The sequence below is a fragment of the Hibiscus syriacus genome, unplaced genomic scaffold (genome assembly GCF_006381635.1).
Source record: "Hibiscus syriacus cultivar Baekdansim isolate YM2019G1 unplaced genomic scaffold, ASM638163v2 tig00110773_pilon, whole genome shotgun sequence".
Taxonomy (NCBI): Eukaryota; Viridiplantae; Streptophyta; class Magnoliopsida; order Malvales; family Malvaceae; genus Hibiscus; species Hibiscus syriacus.
Window position 1 is genome coordinate 297,376 of NW_024062855.1, and position 24,704 is coordinate 322,079.

General features: G+C 33.4%; 1 protein-coding gene and 2 pseudogenes across 1 annotated transcript; 2 read left to right on the forward strand and 1 right to left on the reverse strand.

The window, feature by feature from the left end:
* The first annotated feature begins 3,243 nt into the window (after positions 1 to 3,243).
* LOC120139749 (transcription factor bHLH48-like) lies at positions 3,244 to 8,771 on the forward strand. The gene is made up of 7 exons (XM_039154891.1): positions 3,244 to 3,968; positions 4,072 to 4,200; positions 4,286 to 4,351; positions 5,846 to 5,914; positions 6,424 to 6,495; positions 7,812 to 8,019; positions 8,427 to 8,771. Exons 1-7 carry the CDS (start codon positions 3,486 to 3,488, stop codon positions 8,462 to 8,464), a joined length of 1,065 nt encoding a protein of 354 aa, XP_039010822.1. The 5' UTR covers positions 3,244 to 3,485; the 3' UTR covers positions 8,465 to 8,771.
* Positions 8,772 to 9,127: 356 nt separating this feature from the next.
* LOC120139770 lies at positions 9,128 to 10,130 on the reverse strand (annotated as a pseudogene).
* A 5,085-nt stretch (positions 10,131 to 15,215) lies between these two features.
* Positions 15,216 to 17,483, forward strand: LOC120139753 (annotated as a pseudogene).
* Positions 17,484 to 24,704: the final 7,221 nt, after the last annotated feature.

A 24,704-nucleotide genomic window follows, 5' to 3' on the forward strand; every position in this document is an offset into this window, starting at 1 on the left:
CATTGTACGATGTATCCCAATCTCCATACGCCAGCTTCATTGCCTTCATTTTCGCATTCCACACCTTGCCATATTTTACTTGATATCCAAATTGGCTTCGAATAGATGTAGCTAACACTGAACAAGATATCCTTGGATCATTTTCAACCATCTCCTTCACGTATTCACATATTACATCGGAGTCCAATAGTCGGTGGTCTTGTTCGATGGAGTTTCGCAAACATGTGTGCGGACCATTGTACCTCGTGATGACCCAAACATCGTGCCTTTGATTTTTCGATACTCTGATATTCTACTTGCACTCTGGGCCATATTTTACACACTTCGCGTATAGGGTTTTCTGGTTAGAATCTGCAACATGGACATCAACATGGCATTTGATGCAGTACTCTTTAATCGCCAGCGTAGCTTCATTTTTTCCTCTGAATTACACCCCAACTGAAAATTCACCAGAATTATCGAATGATTCAGTCATTTGGTACGGAGGTAAATGTGGCATGTCTGGGAATTCAGGTGCCCTTATCGCATCATAGTCTATCTCGTACATGTGATGAGTAGGTTCATACGGTGCCGGAACTTCATCAATTGCACCTCCACCAAAAATATTTTCGTCGCCGCCCAAAACGGGTTCTTCGGTTTCTTCATCTTCGCTTGAATCATCATGAATTTCTCCCCATCGATTTTCAGCGTCAATATCAACAACCAATTCCGGTATGTTTCTCGTCTCATACTCTTCTGCAGCAGATGTCCCCCCGACTTCATTTACACTTTCCAATAGTGCCATAAAACTGTTCGGGAACCTGTATGTCGGCTCCTCAAACTGACTATATAAAGCCATTTCAGATGGATTTTGAGCCACACCTCTTGATGACCCAGGAACATCACATATGTTATGCACATCAACAAATAACTCAATAACTGCTATATTGGTTGACTCATGTAATCCAACCATGGTTCCAATATCATCATCTTCTTCAAGTGGAATTGTAGCATATTTGATTGGGTTGGGGCATATCATAAACCTATACCTCAAACCATCAACTGCAACTTGAATTTTTCTTTCTATCTTATGCTTCATTTCTATAAATATGATGTCTTTTTTTAACATCATATTTATTGGTTTTTCAGACTGAAAAACTACTTCGACCTCATCTTCCATAATCTGTCCATTATAATGGACAATCGTGAAAAAGTTGTTGCTCATTTCCTTTCCTTTCCTTTCTTGTTTCTTTCTTCGAATCAATATGTACGTGGGAAAATGTTGTGGAATAATGCTCTGTACGTGTAAAAAAATTATTTCTTTAAACAACAATAAATTAAAAAAATTAAATTTATATAATCTAATATATTATAATAATATAACTTAAATTAATAAACTATTTCTTTATTATAATATAATTTAGTTAAAATAACAAACTAACAAACTAATTAAGCACTAATTAACTTTTTTAATATTTTAACTTAAACTTCAACAAACAACCTAATATACGTTTAAACACACTAACAAATTAATTAAATATTTTTTACATTTAATAACTTAAACTAAGAAACTAATTAACTAATTTTTTTTTATATAATCTAATATATAACTTAAACTAACAAAAAACTAATAATTTATACTAACAAACTAATTAACTAAATTTCTGTTTTACCCTAAACCCTAAACTAACAAACTAATTATTTCATAATTTCATATTAATAAACTAAATTAAACAATTAAAAATTACCTCACGAACGATGTTTGAGCCTTTATCTCCCTTTCCTTTTCTTCTTCTTTTCATTTCCTTTCCTTTCTCTCGCCAAATTTTCTTTCTTTCTTATGATTCTACCCTAAACCCCTCATATCCAATATATAATGATCTTTGCACGGTTGGTAAGCTGCAATCAATTTGAGCTGTATAATTCACGTTGAAGGCTGTAAATTTTTCAACCGTTGAACGCTGCAATAATACAACACTAATTGCTGCATGTAACAGCTGATTTTACGCTGCACCAATACAACTATGATAACAAGAGTGGACAGTCTCGAAGCTATGGCATGAGGGAGCAGCTATGGCTCGAAGCTAGGACACGAAGCTATGACACTTTGCAGCTCAAATCATGCTGCAATAATACAGTTATTACAGCTGCATGCATGAGGTCTCCTAAGAGGAATCACGCGAGGAGTAGGAGGAATAGGTTCTCCTGAGCAGTTGCAAGTGGAATCACACGCGAGGAGAGGATTGTATGGCTACCTATCCCATGCCACGTGCATGGCCCATGCAAAGCACCAAAGCATAGCAGCAGGTGGGCAGAACGTTGGACGCCGGGCGTGCATGGCGACCTATAAGGTCGCTGTGCGTGCATGGCGACCTACCATGTCGCCTGGCGTGCATGGCGACCTACCATGTCGCTGGGATGCCCTGGCGACCTACGACAACACTGTGGAAATCACCCCATTTGAGCAATTAATCTGGGGATTGCCTTATTTCGTGAAATAAAGAATTTGAGAGCATTATCTCGTTGAATTTGCCCAATTTATTTATAATTAATTGTAATAGGATGAGTCATTGGATTATTTAAGTAGCGTAAAAAATTCAGATATTAAGATATATATAAGTGAAATAAATTGGATTAAAAGAATTATTTTATAATAAATATTTATAATTTTTAATTTGATTTAAGGGTGTTTCGTTTACAGTGGATCAGATCTTTTCTAAAGTTTTATTTCAGGTAGGGGTCTGGTATAATATTTATTGGCCTACCTTGATTCCATACGTGTAAGATTTTGTTCGTAGCCCCGAGTCTTTCGTTCTTGGATGATCGCTTCTGCTGTTATGTTGCATATTTTTTTCCAGTTTTGCAATTTTAGTTTGTTGATGGTACTGTAATGTTTATGCAGTTTACCGTACCTAATTGGTTTGATATTCACAGGGTGTTAGTTTACTTGCTTTTTGGTTGTAATGTGGTACATGGTTTTTGTTTTTATGGTTCAAGTTTTAGGAATTAGGTGCGGTTTGCGTTTTTGGGTTATAGCGTTTTTGTCTGTTCAGATTGTATTCAGGTATCACCTCATGGTACACTTTTTTCCTCCAATAAATTTAAGAAAGTTTTTTAACAAGGTCATAGAGATGATATACTTTGTTATGTATCAATACAAGGTACCCTTTTCAAAAAAAAAAAAGTATCAATAGGTAAAATTTTATCTATTTGGTTAAACCAAAAATAAAAAAATAAAATAAACCAAACGTCCCCTGCAACGTTGCTTTCCCTGTACTTGAAATGGCTGAGAAGTAACCTCTTTTGCAGTGCAACAAACTCATATTTTCTCTAAGTTTCGCCTCACCGCCATTGAACAAACTAATCAAAGCTTTCTTTCCTTAAGCTCTTCAGTCTCTGAATTGGGTTTAACTAACCAAGTAGGTACATTTTATTTTCCAGAAAATTGAGCTGGGTACTTCTTTCCAAATTTTTACTTTGGGTGCTTCTTATATTACCTTTCATACATGGAGTCAAAAGCAGGGACGGCGGAGACCAGATCTAAATTAACGGCGCCCGATGGGGCCGAAGTTACGGCGTTCGAATCGCTCCAATTCACCGACGAAACCCACCGTTTGATTTCGGCTCCGCCAACTGATAACGCCAGTTCCTTCACGGCTCTGCTTGAACTACCGTCTCCACAAGTCGTTGAGCTTCTTCACGCTTCCGACTCGCCGAAGCTTATCGCTGCCTCGCCTACGAACGTTGAAGATTTCAAAAGAAACTTCCATTTTCCTTCTAATACTGGTTTGATTGAACGAGATAGGAGGTTTTCTGGAGAAACTAACAACAACAATGAGAAGAGGAACTCCCCTGAGTCGAAAAATTTAAGCGCGAATCTTGAGAAGGCGGTAAAGAGTGAGCCGGCGGAGACCGAGTCATCCCAGCCGTTGGTTTCCGATCCAACGTTAGAGACGCGGAGTATCAAGAGAAAGGACCGAGAAAATAAGGTGGAAAACCAAAACCAAAACCAAAAGGGAATTTTGATCAAGGGTTTGTTGGGGTGTTTTTTGGGTAAATTTTTGGATTAAATTGTTTTCTGATCTTTCATAGGTTAAAGGGTCAACAAAGAAAAGCAAAACTGCGGTGAATGAGAGCTCAGACGACGCCCAGAAGCTGCCTTACGTTCACGTTAGAGCACGCCGGGGACAAGGAACGGATAGCCATAGCTTAGCAGAGAGGGTAATTCACTAAGTTTCATGATTAACTTCTTAATAAGTTTTGCTTATTATATTTATTTGTTTAATAATTTTGGTGTTTAATACAGGCAAGAAGAGAGAAAATTAATGCACGAATGAAGCTACTACAGGAGCTGGTACCTGGATGTAATAAGGTCAGTTCTGTGGTTTAATATGTTGGTTAATAATTTGATCTTGATTTCGTGATTATATCATGAATATATGTCTTAATGGGGCATAGAAAAGCAGATTATTTTTCTTTAGTAACGGTTCGTCCGTGTCATCTTTTGCATTGAAAAAGTAATTCTCTTTTTTTATAGCCCAAGTTGCTTTAACGTTTTAGCTGTTTTTACACCATGGGGAGAGTTTGTTAGAATTCCTTTTTGAGGCCAAGTTTGTCTTTTCATACGCAATTTTATTGCTGTTTTAGTGAAGTTAGTAATACTGAAATTTAATAACTTTTGATTGATGTCCTTTGGCTTTGAATTATCTATGTCATGTGTATGGTTATAGTAAAATGACAATCATAGCCTTTGATGACTGTGGATGAAAATTTGAGTCATGTGGGAATGCTAGCTGGACATTGTCATGAAGTGGTCAGTAGACATGCGTAGTGGCTTGTTGGATTAAATGTATTTATGGGGTCCCATTTCATTGATGTAGAGTAGCTGCTTACTTCTGGTACAAGTTGTGTATGTATCCTCTATGGGATATGTAGAAGAAGGATGACAAAAGAAAATGCATTTTTTATATGCCAAATGGCTGCCTAACTACATGGGGACTTGATGTGATAGTTCATGACAGATTGGTTTAATTGTTCAAAGTATAATCTTGATTTATCCCTTAACATTTCACAATATCACTTTAACAAGTGAAAGCAGCTCGAGTCAGTTTCTCGTTCCTTTTGTCCATCAAGTGACCACAATTCAGTGAAGACTAGCTGAGCAAACCAGTAAACAGCCATTGGTTTCTAGTAATAGAAGTCATGATTTCCTTAATGGTTTACATGGTGAGAGATGCCTAATTTTTTTTCGCGGGGGGGGGGATTGTTGATTTTATTGATCTAAATTGATGCATTTACACCGCATTCTTTGGAAGAGTGGACATCTATAGGATCTAAATTAGTTTTGAATCTGTTTTGGAGGAAGCCATGTGGGAGTTGAAGTGCTAATTTTCAAACGATCAGGCTCTAGGTGGGATGCTTTTATATTAAATCCTAACCTACATGCTTCAAATGAGTTGACTTGATCTTTGAACTGTTTTTCAGGCCTTTACTTTTTTACAACATTTGAATTAACTGAGAACAGCATTTTTATTTATACTATCTTTTCACTCGATCATCCATGCAAAGTGAAGCTCCTTATTATGGCCTAAACAAAATTGTTTTCTGTAATTCCAAATACGAGCAATAAATGAAAAGTTCAAATGTATGGTGTCTTGTTGTGTGTTTGTTACATTATAATTATTTTATGAGGAGCTGGTATCAAGAGCTTTGATAACTACACTATTGTCTTTGAAAGCATTAAGTACAAGAAGATAGTTTGAATTTCTTTAGAAGACATACCAAATAGTTTGAATTTCTTTCGAAGGCATACCGGATTTTAATGTTTTGAAGACTGTTGAAATCTGAGAAGTAGCTTGTGCTGCAGATTTCTGGTACAGCCTTGGTGTTGGATGAAATCATCAATCATGTGCAATCTCTACAACGGCAAGTGGAGGTAAGAATTGTGCAAGCATTGGATTTTATTTTTCTTTGACACGAGAAAATTTGAAGTTGTAGTAATATGAATTGCTACACTTTCTTAAGTAACACAATTGGAATGATGAGGTGCAAGACGCGGGACTTGGCCACTAGATGAGCCATTAAATCTTCTACCCCATTTTTTTAATATCATACGCATTTAAAAAAATTACCTTCAAATGGCCATGAAGGTCTGGTGACCTGGGATTAATCATATTACATATTTACCAGGAGTTTTATGTGGGTTTCACAGATGTGTAGGAGGACCCTTACAATGTTGATTTTTCTCTTGGTTCTTATTGTTAACGCCCTTTGCTGGCTAAATGGAATTATTTGCATTGCCTCCCAACAATAACATGAAAAATTTGCAAAATTTTTGCAAAGATCCCACTAGACTGACTTGTTGCATCATTTTCCTGTGGTTTTACTTGCAGTATCTTCCATTCTCGTGGTCTGATTCTTGTAACATTTTTGCTTTGGTTGCAGTTTTTATCAATGAGACTTGCAGCAGTGAACCCAGGAATTGATGTCAACCTTGATAGTATATTAACATCAGAAGTAAGTTTGAGCACTTTTGCATTGTATGTGTAATCTAAAGTTGGAAATCAAAAGCTCTTCTGGTGATTCTTCCCATTCATGTTTCAATTAGCTCTGCAATGTTGCCTTTTATAACGTTGGTGGGAATTGAGCTACTGTTGTATTCCTCTGGAGCACCTTTATGGAAGGAGTTTCATGAAAAATTCTTTTTCATTCCAGGATTGTTGGTTATGAGCTTGTTATGTAGATCGGTAAAGCCCAACCCGTATACATTCTATTTTATCGCTTCTTCCACTGGATTCCTACCCATTTTCTTGGAAGACTGTTCCTCATTAATATTTAGTGGACAGTTGATCATGTCTGGACCACCATCTTCCATCTACACATTCATTAATGTTTGAATGGGAGCAATGGCTGCCGGTCAGCTGAATGAAGATGTATCATTGCTATGGAAGATCAGAATAGTGGGTCCATACATGAAGGCCCATGATTGCAAGAAATTATTGAAATTCATGGGTCTTAAACGACATGCAATGCTGCTTAGCAGAACATGTTAAAGTAAAATACCCTCTTGTAGTGAAATGACTACATATTTTTATTAAATTGATTATTTGAGGAGAGGCTTGAATCTGTTCCTGGATTCGGGTTTCTCGGTGAATCGAAGGCTTATTTTGGAATCCGATAGTGCGGTGGCAGTGGAGTGGATAAAATCCAGCTAGCTCCACTCCGATGTTTCTATCCACTTTTAAAGAGACTGCAGACATTGTGGTCAATAAAGGGGTCATTGTTCGCCATGTGGCGAGAGTAGCTAATTGTGAAGCGGATGAATTTGCCAAACTAGGAATTGGTTAAATGATGGGGAATTAATTGGGTTGTTTTTCTATTATTGGTATATCGGGAAGATTTGGAAATGGTATACGTTTGTATCTGGTTGATTAATCTAGGAGGTAGTTTTTGTGCAGGGTATTAACATATACATGTAGGTAGTGCTGTTTTGCACTGTGTTGAGTGGGCTGCCATCGTTTTTGGGTGGTACTGTGTTCTTAATGTACTTGGTCCTTATGCAATAAAATTTCTAAGGCACTCTTTTCCTCCTTCCAATGTCCGTTGAGTCTTTGTTGCTTGACGGATATGAAGGGGTTTTTAATGAAGCATTCCTTTTTATCAAAAAATAAAAAATAAATTAACCATGTAGTAGATTATGTCGGGAATAAGTACCTATGCTTCATTTACACGGTAGTCCATCAGGTTTTTCTTCTGATGACAGGATAATAGCTGTTGATTCTGGTACCTGGAAGTTTCTGCTAACATGTCTGACCATCTTTTAACATGTATAGAGTGGATCTCCAATGGACAGCAACTTCCCCAGCTTGGTTATGCCCGTGATGTGGCCTGAGGTTCAAGGCAATGGACACAGACAACAGTATCAACACGAATGGCATTTTGATGCACTTCAGCAGCCTGTTTGGGGAAGAGAAGAAGTCTGCAATAATTACATTACTCCAGAGAACTCACTTTTAACTTATGACACCTCGGCAAATTCAGGTAGATTGCTTTCTAACTACTATGATCAATAAATATGCAGACAACTGTGTACCATTTTGAATCATTGCAAACTTTCAAGTTCCAACTTAAACAAGAAATACTTGAATTACTTATTCCCTTGGTTAAAATGGCCAATGGGCAACCAACAAAATATTTATCCCTTTCATTATCTGCAGTGGTTATTATCATACTTGACAACTTAGGGGGGAAGAAAGTTGGGAGGGGTGTCTAGTAAATTATTTCCTCAAGTATTAGATCTTGTCAGCTTTGAGATGTTTGCTGCATGTAACTTTTATCAAGTTCGGTATTAGTCATAACTTATTGATTCATACTAATGAGTTGTATATTCGTTCTAATGTCAAGTAAGCTGATAACAATAATTAACTTCTGTTGCAACTTCGGTGCAGTGACATTGCATGCAAATCAACTGAAGATGGAGCTATGAATTGTGAAGAAGTTTCAACGGTTAGATTTATGGAAAATTGTTTAATGGTAGCTAGTATTGTATATACATTGAATATTAGAAACTACGAGGAAGTAGAGGAGAGGCCTCACCATTTATAGCTAGGTTTCTGGGTCTTGTATTTAGCGGAGTCAAATGGAAACCTTTGATTTCTCATGACTGGATTGAATATATCTTGTACCATATAAATATTATTACTAACTCAGGGTCATTCAATCTAATACTTGGGGTTGATTGATTCATGTTGTAAAATCATGAACGAACTATGATCAATTACGTTTTTGTTTTCTAATGTTGTTGAATTGTTAGTTCCCATCATTGCACATATTGAAGGTAGTCATAGAAGAAATGCATATAAGAAAGAAGCATTACAAGGTAATCATGTCCATGTTCCATCAAACCAGCACAAAATACAAATTGGGGCGAACTTCATATAACGCCAGCCAATTGAAGGAATTCAAACTTTCCTTACACTGCAACGATGTCCTCCCTATCATGGACTTTGCAACTCCTTATATCATTCAAGGGGGCATACAAAGCACAGAACTTACATTAACCTGCCCTATGATTGAGCTGATGACACAAATGAGTAGAGGGAGAAACATCATATTCATTACACAAATCTCCACCTTCATCCTTGGCACTTTAGATCTTATCAAGCTTCTCGGCCCTGACTACAGGGTTGGCTTTAGCAATAGCATCTCGAGTGGCAGTCCTGTAGTCGAAAGGACAGTTGTGTTTGTCGGAGTACCGATGAGCTGCGCAGAAGATGTTTCCACACCGGTTGAATCCTGTCAAACCGAGACGCTTGTGACATGCGGTACACCTGTTGCGACCCTCTTTTGTTTTCATCCCACCAAATATCAAATATCTTAAGGGATGGATCGATGGATACGAAATTTCCGGAATGTAGAGCCAAAGCAGCAGCCACTTTAGATAAGTTGGTTGGCATTCCCACTAGAGCTGCCACTAACAATCCTTGCAATGGTTGATGCTATGAGTTGCACTTGCACCTGCTCCTGCTTCAGGATGATTGCCTTGTGAGTTGTGACATTTGGAACACATATTCATGGTAGCTGCGCTTCCAAAGAAACCACAGTTGTTGATACACAGGATGGGGCCTTCTGGAGATTGGAGGCCTAAAATGATGAAAGTTGAGAGAAATGGAAAAGGAAGCTCAAGCTTATAACTAATTAACCATTCACGAGATCCCGAAAAAGAAGCTCCCAGATCCAGAGGTGAGCTGCCTGGTTGCCCGAACGAGGAGTGAAACTAAACTTACAAGCTCCCAACAGAAAAGCCCGCTGCTTAGCTTCCCAGGCAATCAAGGTCGGGGGAGTTTATCTTTTGAAGCATTCCCGTCAGTGACTGATCTATAAATATTTTTTTAGGATAGACACATATGTAATAATAATAGAAACTTTTTATATGAGGCAGACACCGATAAAATTTTAGGGTGGATAATATCAATAAAATAAATAGAAAATATAACAAAAATCAAATTTTAAGGTAGATATCATCAATAAAATGAACAATAAATATAAAAAGTTTAAATTTCAATATAGACATGTGTCCACCCTAAGATATAAATACATCTGTCACTGTTGAAAACTATCCTCGTTAAGCCCAACTCAATCGCAAATTCCATAGCCTGAATTGCTGCACCCGCCTCGGGGTTGTCTCAGAAAAAGCAGACTAATATACGGCGTTATTAGATACATTAAAAGATATTTAACAAATTCGATTTAACGCTACCTATTATGTTGACAGACTAATAATGTTTTAGGTAGAAAACATGAATAACTATTAAAAAAATTGGTAACCGGTAAACTTTGGTTATCGGTAAGTATCGATACATATATATAAGTGTCCATACTTATTTCAGTATGGAAAACATTAATTGAAAGTTATATTTTGAGTGAGTTTTAAGATATTAATTTAGTAATTATACGTGTCTAATGATTTATTTTTATGTTACGGTATATATTATTATTAAATTAAAAATAATAAACATAGATATTACATATTTGTTATCATATTTGGTTAAAATTGTTAAATTTAAATTCTAAATAATATTTTATAAAATATCTAAACAATCAAATAATTTTTTGTGTAAATGAAATTATTAAATTAATATTGTAGGTGGAAAACATGAAACACTATTAAAAATTTTTGAAGCATAAATTACATAACTTTCAACAAAGTATCGATACATGTACAAAAAGTATCTATACTTTCAACATATTAGGTAGCTCTTTACCGGTTTTGTCATAATGAAACTGATTTTGTCATATTTTTACCTGTTATATTATAAAGTATCGATACATTTTTATAAAAAGTATCGATACTTTCAATATATTAGGTAGTACCAGTTTTGTCATAATGAAACTACTTTTGTCATATTTTTACCTGTTATATTGTAAAGTATAAATACATTTTTATAAAGTGTCGATACTTTCAACATATCAGGTAGCTCTTTACCGGTTTTGTCATAATGAAACTGGTTTTGTCATATTTTTACCTGTTATATTGTAAAATATCGATACATTTTTTTAAAGTATCGATACTTTAGACATATCAGGTAGCTCTTTACCGGTTTTGTCATAATGAAACTAGTTTTGTCATATTTTTACCTGTTATATTGTAAAGTATCGATACATTTATATAAAGTATTGATACTTTATAGGCGCTATAACTGCTTTTCTTTTAAATTCCAAAAGTGTCGATACTTATTTAAATGGAATCGATACTTTCAACATATCCGGTAGGTAGTTTAATGTAATAGGTAGCGCCTATTTTTTTTACCGTTTACATTATTAGCAACCATCAAAAAAATCGGTAGGTATTTTAATGTAATAGGTAGCACTATTTTTTTTTACGGTTTACATTATTATCAACCTTCAAAAAAACTGGTAGGTATTTTAATGTAATAGGTAGCGCCTATTTTTTTTACCGTTTACATTATTAACAACCTTAAAAAAAACCGGTAGGTATTTTAATGTAATAGGTAGTTTAAATTTTGTTAACATTTATTCATAAGGTAAGTTTATTATAACTGATAACAAATTAAGTAAGTAATTACAATAATGTTTCCAGTAATTAATCGGTTATGTTATCCTTGGTAACATTTTAAGCGTTTACCTAATATGTTGTAATAACAAATTAAATAATTAACCTATTTTATTATATAAGCGCTACCTAATATGTTATTGTGTTTGATAATGTTTCCAGTAATTAATCGGTTATGTTATCCTTAGTAACATTTTAGGAGTTTATCCTTAGTAACATTTTAGGAGTTTACTTAATATGTTGAAATAATAAATTAAGTAATTAACCTATTTTATTATATAAGCGGTACCTATTACATTATATAAGCGCTACCTAATATGTTATTGTATTTGATAATATTTTCGATTAAATGATATAACATAACCGATCTACATTTTAATCGATAACTTATTTAACCAATCAAGCCGTTTTTAACCGTTTTTTAACCGTCACACATCAGAACTTCCCCGGGGCTCCGACTCAAAAGCAAAGGTAACACTTTGAACCCTTCGCCTGCATGCCCTAATTTACAAAACCCTCGACATTTTTTATAAGGACAGCTGACCAAGATGTTTTACTCGTTAGAATATTAATAGAATTGGTTAATGTTTGTTAGTCTATTTCTTAAGTAGTTGTAATTCAGTTACTTTATTAGCATGTTGTTAGTGGGCTATATAAGCCGACCGATGTAGTGGATTAAATCAAGCTTTTAGAATCCATTTTATATTCAACTAATAAATTCCTAATTCCTTTGTATTTGCTTTCTCCTATTTTTAGAAACTAAACAAATATTTTCTGTTTATCTCTTTTCTCCATTCACTGCTGCCGTTAGCAGTGTCCGGCCACCGTGCAGGTGGCTCTATATTTCAACATTACTTGCGTGAATGAAGCACGAGTCAAAATTTGTCTTGAAAAATGATCTAACGAGAGAAAACCAAAAAGTTCGGGCGGCGGCGATGGATCTATCGAGGTGGTCAGTGCCAGACTAAACTCTAAGCAGTGGTCACGAACAAAGGTGCGAATTTCATCCTCGTGAGTTCTCTTCCTCTCGTGTAACAGTCTATTCCTCGCAAACCATAATGCACAATATCACACCGTGTTTTGCGGTGGGATGTTTTCTAATAAACAGGACAACCAAAGATTAAAGTCCCATTGGTCTCCTTGCAATGGCCACTGGTAATTCATAGACTGCCAAACTATTTTTGCTAATATACAATCACGAGCAATGTGTTTGGCAAACTAGGCAAAGAGAGTCCTTTGGGACGTGATAAATGCATAATATAAAGAGGTGTTATTAGAAGAAAAGTACATTCAAAACATTTTTTTAACTAAAAGTAACATTATTTTACAATACATGGGTAATAAAATTAATTAATTAATACTCATTTTGGTAGATATTAAACATATATATTTAATATTGTATAATGTTGATGGAATGATTTTGACTGATCGGTCGTGAATGGTTCACCCATTTTAATTTGAACGGAGTGTTGTGACTGGTAAGAAATTGATCGGCATTTTATGATAGGAGATGAGGCGTCATCGAAGGGACGACAAAGAATTTTTTTGAGAACACCAAAAAGTGGTCTCCCTCTTCAATCTTTTCTCGAGATATAAATACCTTGAATGTAAAACGACTAGTATCAGGGTTATGATGATAGCTGTCAAATATGTCTCTGACGAATTATTATATGAGTTTATTAGAGGTCCAATCATGAGACTCTCGTCATCTAGAGAATACAAGACTCTTAGGTAGCGTTTGGTTCGCATGAATCCTTTGAAATTAGGGGGAATTGAAATCCAATTCCACCACTTTCCCATGTTTGGTTCAAGTTTTCAAAGGGAATTGAAATCCCTCATGACTTCAACTTTACATCAAATGAGGGAAAGTGAATTACATCCATTCTATGATGAAATTCAATTCCCTTGTTGGAGGGAATTGAAATTTGATCATACTACACTCATCAATCTTTTGGTAACTTATTCATATATTGAATAAAAATATATTTTTATTATTTCGGGTCGGGTCGGGTTTCTAATTCATATATTCGGGTCGGGTCGGGTGAAACTTTATTTTGGTCGGGTCGGGTCGGTTTTTTTAAGTGTGATATTCGGGTCGGGTTGAGTTCGGGTTTAGGGTGAAAAATACCCGACCCGACCCAAAAATATATATAATTTTACCCTATATATTTAGGAATAATTACAATAATACCCCTATATATATAATTTTTTCCAATTAAGTCACTATTTTTATTGAATAAAAATAATTCTTTTATTATTTCGGGTTGGGTCGGGTCGGGTCGGTTTTTTTAAGTGTGATATTCAGGTTCGGGTTTAGGTGAAAAATACCTGACCCAACCCAAAAAATATATAATTTTACCTTATATATTTATGAATAATTACAATAATACCCCTCTATATATAATTTTTTTTTCAATTAAGTCATTGTTTTTATTGAATAAAAATATTTTTTTTATTATTTCGGGTCGGGTTTCTAATTCATATATTCGGGTCGGGTCGGGTGAAACTTTATTTTGGTCGTGTCGGGTCTCGGATGGAGGTTCCCTTATTCTCGGGTCGGGTTTACCAAAAACCCGACCCAACCCGACCCATGACCATCCCTAATTGGGATGATTTTAACTTATGATGTTTATTAGCATAGTTTTTATAATTTATTGAAATGAATAATCAATCAATAAAATTAAAAATTTAATATTTTTAAATTTTTTATAATATATTGCTACATGTAATTTATAAAACAAATTAAAATTAAGCAAAAAAAAAAAAACAAGAAGGACAATCCTATCATTTTACATTACTAAAATCAAATTCATTTAACATGTCTACGAACCAAACAAAATATAGAATTGGATTCTAATTCAATTTCCTGCCAACCAAACAAAACATGGAATTTGATTCCAATTCCTGACAGATTTTAATTCCTTCACAGATTTCAATTCCCTCGTAAACATTCAAGCGAACCAAACGACACCTTAGTAAATGAAAGTGTGATTTTCAAGGTGTATTTTTAAAATACAACTCTAAAGGTGTAATATATAATTATTTAAATTATAATTTATTTATTTATATACTTTTATATTTAAATTATAATTTATTTATTTATATACTTTTTATATTTAAACTATCTTTTCATGAAATAAAAATAATTTTTGAATAAAAAATAAATATGTATATACACGTGTAGACATATCAAAGAAACTAGTAAAAATAAAGTATAAAATATTCACGTGTCATTTCAAAATTTAAAATTTACTTCCTATAACTTATCTTTTATTTTACAAAATTAAATCCTGGTAGTATTTTTTTTATTTAAAAATCTCAGTCTTTCTCTTAATCTTTGTGCAATTTTATCATTAATTATTAATATAAAAATCATAAAAACAATTAATAACAAAATTAAATAAAAATTAAGAAAAAATCAACATTTTAAAATAAAATAATAATTATTCATAAAATAAAATTTAAAATAATATAAAAATTTCTAACATATTTAAACCTAAAAACAAATATACAAATATGATATACGTAAAAAAGGCCGGACTCAGAATTCAAACCACGGTCCAAACTGAAATCGCATTGGTTAGTGGATCCCATTTGCTGTCAACGGCACGAATACGGTGTTCTTATCAACCTTTACCGTAACTCTGTCCACAGCAGATCCTCAACCGGCTGGAAAATGGGGAAAATAAAAACTGAAATGGCGGGAAGGAATTAAAGCTCAAATCCTACGCTATAAATTCAGAAACCCCAAATTCCTTCTGTTCTCTGCCATAAGAAATCCAAAAAAAAGAAAGTTTTAAAACTAAGAAAACAATTGCTACTTTGTCTAATTTGGATAGAATGGGAAAGAGAAAGCATCCTAGGGTTTCACGCGATGAGGAAGAGGAAGTGGAAATTCACTCTTCTTCAAACGAAAAGAGCTTATATGAGGTTTGTTCTTCTTCTAAATTTTTAATTTTATGTTATTTTGATTTGGAATTTGGGGTTAATGTGTTATGTTTTGCACGTGACGAAGTTTAGTGTTTCTTTCTCTTTGCTCGTTTTCTAGAGAAATGATTTGTTTGGCTTAGATTGGAAGTTAGAAACCATTTATGTTAGAAAACAAATGAAATGGTTGAAACTATGTACATATATGGGTTTGAGTTTGAACTTTTTTGGGGGGGTTCAATGTGACTTCTCAAAATATTTCTTTGCTTCATTTCCTAGAGAATTATTAAGTCTTTTTTGGATGATTTCTGTATCGTCGTTTCCATGGAGAATTTGAGCAAAGAGGCCTAACAACGACTGAATGCTTGTAGGTTCTCGGTGTTGACAAGACGGCATCTCAGCAGGAGATTAAGAAAGCATATTATAAGTTGGCCCTGAGACTACATCCTGATAAAAATCCTGGTGATGAGGTAAAAGCTGACGTTCATTTGTTTTTCTAAATTAGGGGTTCTTTCTGTTTCTGTATGTTGTTATTCATGGAATAGTATAAGGTTAAGTTTTGGTTCCCTTTATACACAGGAAGCTAAAGAGAAATTTCAGCAATTGCAAAAGGTGATATCCATCCTTGGTGATGAGGAGAAACGAGTAGTGTACGATCAAACTGGTTGTGTTGATGATGCTGTGAGTTAATGCAGTTCAGGGCTAGTTTAAATTGAATCTTTGATTTGCTTGAAGTACTAATGTTTGACACACGTGTCCAACAAGTAAAGAGGATATTGGTCCTCCAATGTTTTTGACATTCACATGAGTCCAAGTAATATAAGTTCAGGGTTGTTACTTTTAGGAGATGTCTGTCAACTTTTGATTGAAAACTGCATCTCTCAAGACTTACTGTTGTACAAGCATTTCAAATATTAATCAGTCTGCCATGTCCAATTTATTTCTTTGCTAAGGGAGAATTTTCTAACTTGTTTTTATTAATTTGTTGACCAGGACCTTGCCGGGGATGTTGTTGAGAATTTGAAAACCTTTTTCAAGGCTATGTACAAAAAAGTAGCATTCTTTGTTGACTCCTTCCCTTTATGTTACTAGAATTCGGGCTTTCTATCCATTTCATTCATTATGTCTTAATCAACCCCAGGTCACCGAGGATGATATTGAAGAGTTCGAAGCAAACTATAGGGATCTGAATCAGAGAAGAAAGATCTAATTGATCTTTATAAGTAGTCCAAGGGCAATATGAATAAGTACAAGAGGCAGTTTATGTGTGTATATATGTGTGTGTGTGTGTTTCGCTTTCCTGATTATTTCTAATCTTTTGCCCCCTCGGCAGGCTCTTCTGTTCAATGCTTTGTTCAGATCCTAAGCTTGATTTATACCGTTTCAAGGATTTTCTTGACGAGGCAATAGCTGCTGGTGAGGCTTTCTTCCTAATTTTCTTAAAGCAAGCTGCATTATCAGTTTTCTGTTTGGGAAGTACAATTAAAATGTAGCATTAGTTCTTACCTGGTTTTCAATTTTAAAATGGAAGACTAAAGGCCAATAAGGTTTTTGGTGATCTTTCCATGATTTTCCTTCTTTTTTCTATTTAGGAGAATTGAAAGAAACCAAAGCCTATCAGAAATGGGCAAAGAAAGTATCTGAAATAAAGCCACCTACCAGTCCCTTGAGAAGAAAGAAGTGAGTCCTGTACTGGGGTCTTTTCCTTGCATAGTTACATTTAAAGATATTTGACTTTGTTCTGATGTAGAAATATTTAACTAATCCTTCGGTGTTTAAAAGGTCAACTAAACAATCTAAATCGGAGTAGGATCTATTTGCAATTATATCACAGCGCAGAAGTGAGAGGAAAGATAGGTTTGATTCCATGTTTTCATCACTGGTGTCCAAATATGGTGTTAATGCAGATTCTGAACCCACTGATGAAGAATTCAGAGCTGCACTGAGGAAAGTTGAAAACCGAAAGTCCAAGAAATCAAAGTGCAAATGAGATCAGGTCTTGCCTAAATTTTATTCTAGGACTGTTCATGTTGAAAGCTGTGGGTGAGAATTATGAAAGAAGTGTCAATTATCTCAAGAAACATGTGTTTGACATGTGTTGTAGTTACAGTCATTTGCACTCGTCTATAGTTGGCTTCAACCCATTTTGAACCTATTTAAGCTTTAGGATAGTTTGTGTTTCAGTTAATAGAACAAAGCATTTGAAGATATACTTTCATTGGAGCAGCTTGAAGTTCATTCGCAAAACCCCTATATTTGAACAATACTGGAAAATCTGCCCGTTGGCCCACGTATTCTCTAATCAATCTCATGGTTTATGCTTCAGACCAACTTCCAGTAGCATGAACAGTCGATTGACGACCAATTTAAGCAAATATAAGCTACCATCGAATGCTCCGTCGAGAGTGCTACTGAGAACCAATTTAAGCAAATATAAGCTACCATCTAATTCCTTCTAATGTTCAGCCTAATTCCTCGCGATACAATTCATCTAAAACGGGGAGATAACTGAAGGGAGTATACTATTTAAGCTCAATATGACCTTACAATGCAAAAAGTCAAACAGACAGAATAGAGAATCAAGAATAAACTAATTAATGTAGTAGATAAAGTTGTTAGTTTCAAATATAGAATACACAATTTGCAGTAATTCAAATAAATTTTTTTAACAGAAATCATGCATTCATTTAAACTAATATAACCAATCAGTTTTAACATTAGTGGATAAAATGAGCATTTGTTTGAGCGGTATCAATGCGCATGCTTTCTTTTTATATAATAATTGGTATTTGAATGAATTAATTCAGACCGAATTCTGTAGAGGTTTAATATGGAAGTGATCCTCCCAATCCAATTTGCTCCATTCGTAAATGTCAGAATATGAACCTCTGACATTGTTTAAAGATCTAATGCATCATTCCACTAGACTAACTGATTGTTGGTTATCAATGAGCATGCTTTAATAGTGAATTCCAAATGGAAGATAGACATACTAATGACCTAGTTGTACAAAATAGAAAATATGCTCATGAGTTGACTCTCTGGGCTCTTACTTGTTCTTCTCCTCTATGGTTTTCTTTAGATATTCCTGTTTGTATCTCAAACAATGTCATTTTGAACGCTATTAATGGTTATTTGATCTCTTTTTTATTTATTTAAAAAAACATAATTAAACATATAATATGAGATAATAATCAGTCTAGCACAACATATGCATTCAATCATCATGTGAATTCTTACAATTTAACCACGTAATTAAATCATTGTTTTCACAATAGTCATTCGACGTGTTACAATGGTATATTACCTCAGAAGCGTATGATACCTTAACCAGAATGTAAAAGTGCAAATTGAAATTCCATCGATAGCCCATAATCCAAGATAACTAATTGGTTATCATGAGTTCAACAAAACTAAACTAAATTCTAGTTTAAGGGTCGAGTATACTTAACAAAATGTATATATAAGGGTTCAAACGACATTCAGTTGATGTGTTTTAGTGCCGAGCAGATTGAAATGAGGGTGAGTGAAGGTTTGATAGCAGAATTACACGTTCAGCCGAATTTGTTACGACAAATAAAGAATAAGTAGACGAGTGAAGGTTGATTTATGATAGACTGAAGGTGACATTTGATCTTTAGAAATCGTATACTGATTTGAAATGTATCTCTCGCCCTTGATATTCTTGATTTCTTCTCCTTGTTTTTCTGGCAGGTCTGAATAACAATGATGGAGGTATGGAGCATTTTAAAGTTAAAATTCATGTCTATTTCAGGCAAGAAACAGTTTATTTCAGCTTAAAATATGGGTTATGTTTGGTTTTGCTTGTTTTGAGCGCTAATATTAAATATGAAGGAATTTTGGATAGTTAATTTTAAGTTTCTATTAAAATTTGCATGATATATAATTGATATCACTTAATTAAATGGTAATAACTCAATTGAAAATTTATCAAACAGAAAGAAAATCATTATAACAAAAACACTAAAATTATCCAATGTCCATTCTGCTGTTTATACTCCGTGGGTTGCTCATGTAAACTTCCCCTTTTAGACCTTCATTCTAAAAGGCATTACTAATATCGATTTTCCTTAATTTCCATCTTTTGGTTTCTTTAATAAATTCAAATTATTATATTTCTTTGTATTTCTATTTCCGTACCCTGAACTTTTATAAGTTTAGTTTCCTCTACAATCGTAAAAGTTCATCCTCCTAACATAAAATTATGCGTTTATCCATGACTGGAATCAAAAGCATAACTTGAATAGTTTAGGATTGAAATGTTGTAATATCTTCAAATCAAGACCAAATTTATATATACATTTGACTATTGAAAAATGGGAGATGAGTGACCTAATAGCCTAACCGCGTTTCCTCTACCAATGCAACAGTGCATCACATTTAACCTATTAACAACCTAGTTGCACTCACTGCAAACAAGGGTAGATTTATATATTTTTTAGGATTGACACATATATATTAATAACATAATTTTTTTGTGTGAGATAGACATAAATAAAATTTTAGAGCGAGCACAATCAATAAAATAAGTAACTAACTGTCGTAACCGTCTTTCGGGTGGGCCCAAAATTGGGCTTCGACTTGAATGGAATGATTAGAGTCGCCACCGATCATTTATCTTAAGAATAAAATGGGTTGATCAGACACCCTAATTTCTTACCTGATCTACATCTTACCAAAGATATGCCGGATTCGAGAGTTGGTTACAGTCAAGGAAGGGTTAGCACCCTTGAAATGCCCTTTCGGTACTAATTAATTTCCAGTCGTCTTTAATTAAAAAAATTGAAAGTTAAATTAAAAGGTAAAATAACGATCCAATTTACTTACCTCTGATAGATTAGATTTAGACGAACACCCTTAAAAAAGTTAAAAATGTTAGATTTGTAAAGTAATATGCTGAATCCAAAAGAAAAAAAAAAGTCAAATTATGATAAAAAAAAATGTATATGCTGAGGAATTAACTGAAATAAAAACAAAGCACACATATTAAAATTCATGACTAAAAATAAAAAGTAAAAATAAAAAATGAGTTTATTAAGGAGAAAAAAGAACCATGCTAATTGTAGGTTAAATATAAACACTTACTAAAAGAAATGAAATAAAATAAAATAAAATAAAAATCCTAAAAAATAAAAAAATATAAAATAAGATAAATAAAACAAAATAAAGTAAAGTAAAAATAAACCACAAATAAGGAAGAAGAAAGAAATAAAAACAAATAAATAAATAAATAAACTAAAAATAGAAAAATAAAACAAAGTAAAAAATAATAGAAACAAAAGTCAAAAAAACATATTGTAAAATAAATGAAAAGAAAAAGAAAAAGAAAAAAAATAATATAATAATAATAAACATATATATATATATATATACATAAAATTAAAATGTTAAAAAAAGGAAATAATAATAATAAAATAGAAGCAAAAAAACCCAAAAATAATAAAATAAAAAGAATAAATAAAAAATATATAAAAATATAAATGACTGAATTAATGTAATATTAAATAATAAAATAATAAAATTTAAATTTAGAAAAGGACTGAATTATAAGAAAATATAACTTGAGTGGCAAATTTTAAAGTATTTCGGGGTAAAATTGAAATTGGGGGGGGGCAAATTACGCCTTTTAGAATTGAGGAGGACCAAAATGGGAATTATCCCATTTCTAAGCAAAAACACGCGGGTCGCATATTCCATGGGTCAGGTCAATCGGGTCACTTGGGTTGGTATAAATATCAACCTCATAAACTGTAACACCCCCAACCCGTACCCGACCCTGATACAAGTATGAGGCGTCACATTGACTTTTCAAAACATTGACTTTTTTTTATTTCCAAAAGCATGAAATTTCAAACTTTATTAAATAAAAAAACATAATTTATACAAGTTAGATCAAAGAATTTACAAAACTTATCAGAACAGATACAATTCAAATCTTTAAATTACATGCCAACTACATTCTCTATAACCTAATACATATTCTTCATTTTTCTTCTGATCTGACCTTCGGTAAGGAGAACTGACTTGTCTTGCTCCTCCCCGATCCATAAGCTTGTCGAAACCTAAGTGTGAAACATTCACACGCTAAGTCGATGACTTAGTGAGGCATAAAACACATATAATATGAACTCTATATACTTAATAATGCATGAACATTTCACAATTCATATAATAATATAAAACAAACATCATATACAAATTCATATAACCAATTATATACATGCACACATATCTTTATTATTCTAGTCACATTATTGTCATTATTACTATCATTAATCCATTTAGAACATATAATTTGATCTTAATTTTTTAAGCACTTCATACTATGCCTTTCACAAACAAAGCGTATAACATCATACAAGATTTCTTTATATTATTTCTTTTTTTAGCCCATGTACACTTATGAGAACTAAAGATATGTGAGTACATATAGGTTGTGCACTATGCTATCACCACAGCTCGTATAATTCCCACTAGGGGCACGTAGAATTTATCCCGAAGGACCACTATGTCCCGAAGGACCATATATCACATATGTCCCGAAGGACCATATATCACATATGTCCCGAAGGACCACTATGTCCCGAAGGATCACGTAGAACCCTCGACTCTTGGCATGCAAACTATACCCCTAGCTCTCATAACACATAACATGGGTATTTTTATTTATACTTGTCACATAACTTGTATCACATACACATATAGTCACGTAGATCACTTTTGCATAGATTATATCAACTTTTCATGTCATTTCACATTTCTTATATCTTATTCTTATGTCTTCTCATAGACATATATACACATGTTCATATAATCAACCATTTCATCACATAAATATGTACTCATATAACTCATTTCATTTCACATATAGTCTCATAACTTATCCCGGTATAGATCATATAACATTCATTTAACTCATAATCATATATATATATATATATATCATATATGTATATAATAACTTATAGCATATCATATAGCTTATGCTTCAATCTCTTATATTCACCTATATCACTTAACCTATTTCATACTTATAAATATATATCACTTCTGTTATTTCATTTATATACTAATTTAGTTTATTTACTTAGTTCAATTTCATATTCATATCATTACTTATGCTCATGTCTCCTAATTCATATATTATTCTCATATCATCCTATAGGTCAATCTTATTTAGCTTATTTCACTTCTCATTTAATCATATAATTCTATTTTATTATTTCATATAAATGATCATACAACTATGTACTTACCCAACTCATGTTCCCATTGTTTATATAACCTTTACATTTGCTTACTTAGCTCATATCATTTCTCATGAACTCACTTTTATCATATTCTCATATTATTACCTAATTTATCTCATATAATGTATTCACATAGTCTTATATTTCATTATCATATAACTTATATTTTGTTCTTGTAAGTCTCTTCATAGACATATATTTTCATTTCCATATATCCCATAGATCTTATCACATGACTTATCTTTTATAATCATATAATTTCATAACTTATTTTATAATCTCCTATTATCACTTAATAATGTTTTTACATAAATCACATAACACATACAAGAACATATCAATTCATATAATCAAGCATACATACTCTCATATCAAACACATGTTCCTATTCATAAATTCATGCATAACACTATAGAAAATAGACTTGTCGCAAGTCTTATTTCCATCAAACATCATATACTATCTAATAAGCACTCATCTGACCTCACTAGTCAATACCGATCCTTTTTCTCTTCTCGATGACTACTACTTGTAAACTTGTTCGAACGTTGCTCTCGATCGATATCTACACAATCATACATACATATCAACATTTCAATTATTATAATTCAATCCTTAATTTTTTAAGCTAAAAGAAAAGTCTATTTTCAATTTCCCTTCGAAGATGTATCGGTACCAATACGGGTATCGGTACCAAAATTACATTCGATATTTCCCTGGTATCGATACCTCCCATATGGTATCGGTACCTATGGTATCGATACTATCTTCCCAGGTATCGATACCCTTTAAATGCCTTCGTTATTTTTACTCATGAGGTATCGATACCTGTTGAAGTAGTACTGATACCCTTTACCCAGAAATCACTTTTTAAGCCCAAAAATTACTTCATTTCAGCTCAAATTCTTCATATTTCACCCCCTTTCATAATCTTAACTCACATCTTTAACCTCCAAATCCTATCCTCTACATGGAATTCAAAAATCATACTCAATTTTCAACATGTTCTAATTCCAATTCTAACACTTCATGCTTCCTAATTAGGTTGATGACAAGTCAAATTTAACTTATACTTCTAATTTTTAACTCTATTCCAAGTTTTCATTCAAGAGCTCCTAATCTTTAATCTCTTATAACTCCATCATCATTTGTTTTTAAGATAACTTAAGCTTTCCTTAAGCTTAATTATCATCTAATGATCATAAACCAACTTTAAATTCAACAAATAATCAACAACCAAGGAAACTCACCTTTGGGAGCTGGAGCAAACGGAAAGAAGAAGAAGTAAGCAAGAAGAAATAAGCTTCTGGATATTTCTCTCAACCCCACGTGTTATCTTCCTAAATAAGGAGATAAAATATCCTTTAAGCTAAAATTACCATAATACCCTTTCAATCTTTCCATTATTACCATTTAATCCAATACCAAAATATTTCACTTAAGTCCTTGAACTTTTAACTTATTTAAAATTGAGCATAAAGTTTCCAAAATTTATATTTTAGTCACTAGCTCTGATTTTTGGGATTTTACACAAACACATTCATTATTTCCCCCTCTCCAAAACGAATCAAACTAAAAAACTTAAAATACTCTCCCTGTTCTTTGTGTTCTTCAGCAAATGAAGAACACGACAACCTCAGCCCAAAAAACGATCGGCCATCGCCTCGTTGGCTGCAATTCATTGGCGCTGGCTGATTTTTTTTTTTGCATTTTCTTGAAGCCCATTTAACCCTTGTATAAAAAATCCCAGTGGTTTTCAAAAAATCAGCCTCGAGAGGGCTAGATCTGAGGAAAACTCTTCGGTTGCCCTCCCCTGATCATCAGTGTCTTAGATTTTTTGAGGAAAAAACGAAAGCCAAACAATAAAAAAGAGACTGAACTCTACATGCAAGCACCGAAGATGGTAAGAACAAAATACCTCTTTATTTCTTCAAAAGTTTTACAAGCCTCTCGTA

Bases quoted from the DNA above. Each gene is read 5' to 3' on its own strand.
- LOC120139749 (XM_039154891.1), top strand. From the start codon at position 3,486: ATGGAGTCAAAAGCAGGGACGGCGGAGACCAGATCTAAATTAACGGCG. The intron at 6,496-7,811 runs GTAAGTTTGAGC...TAACATGTATAG, and splicing joins ATAGTATATTAACATCAGAA to AGTGGATCTCCAATGGACAG. The intron at 8,020-8,426 runs GTAGATTGCTTT...ACTTCGGTGCAG, and splicing joins TGACACCTCGGCAAATTCAG to TGACATTGCATGCAAATCAA.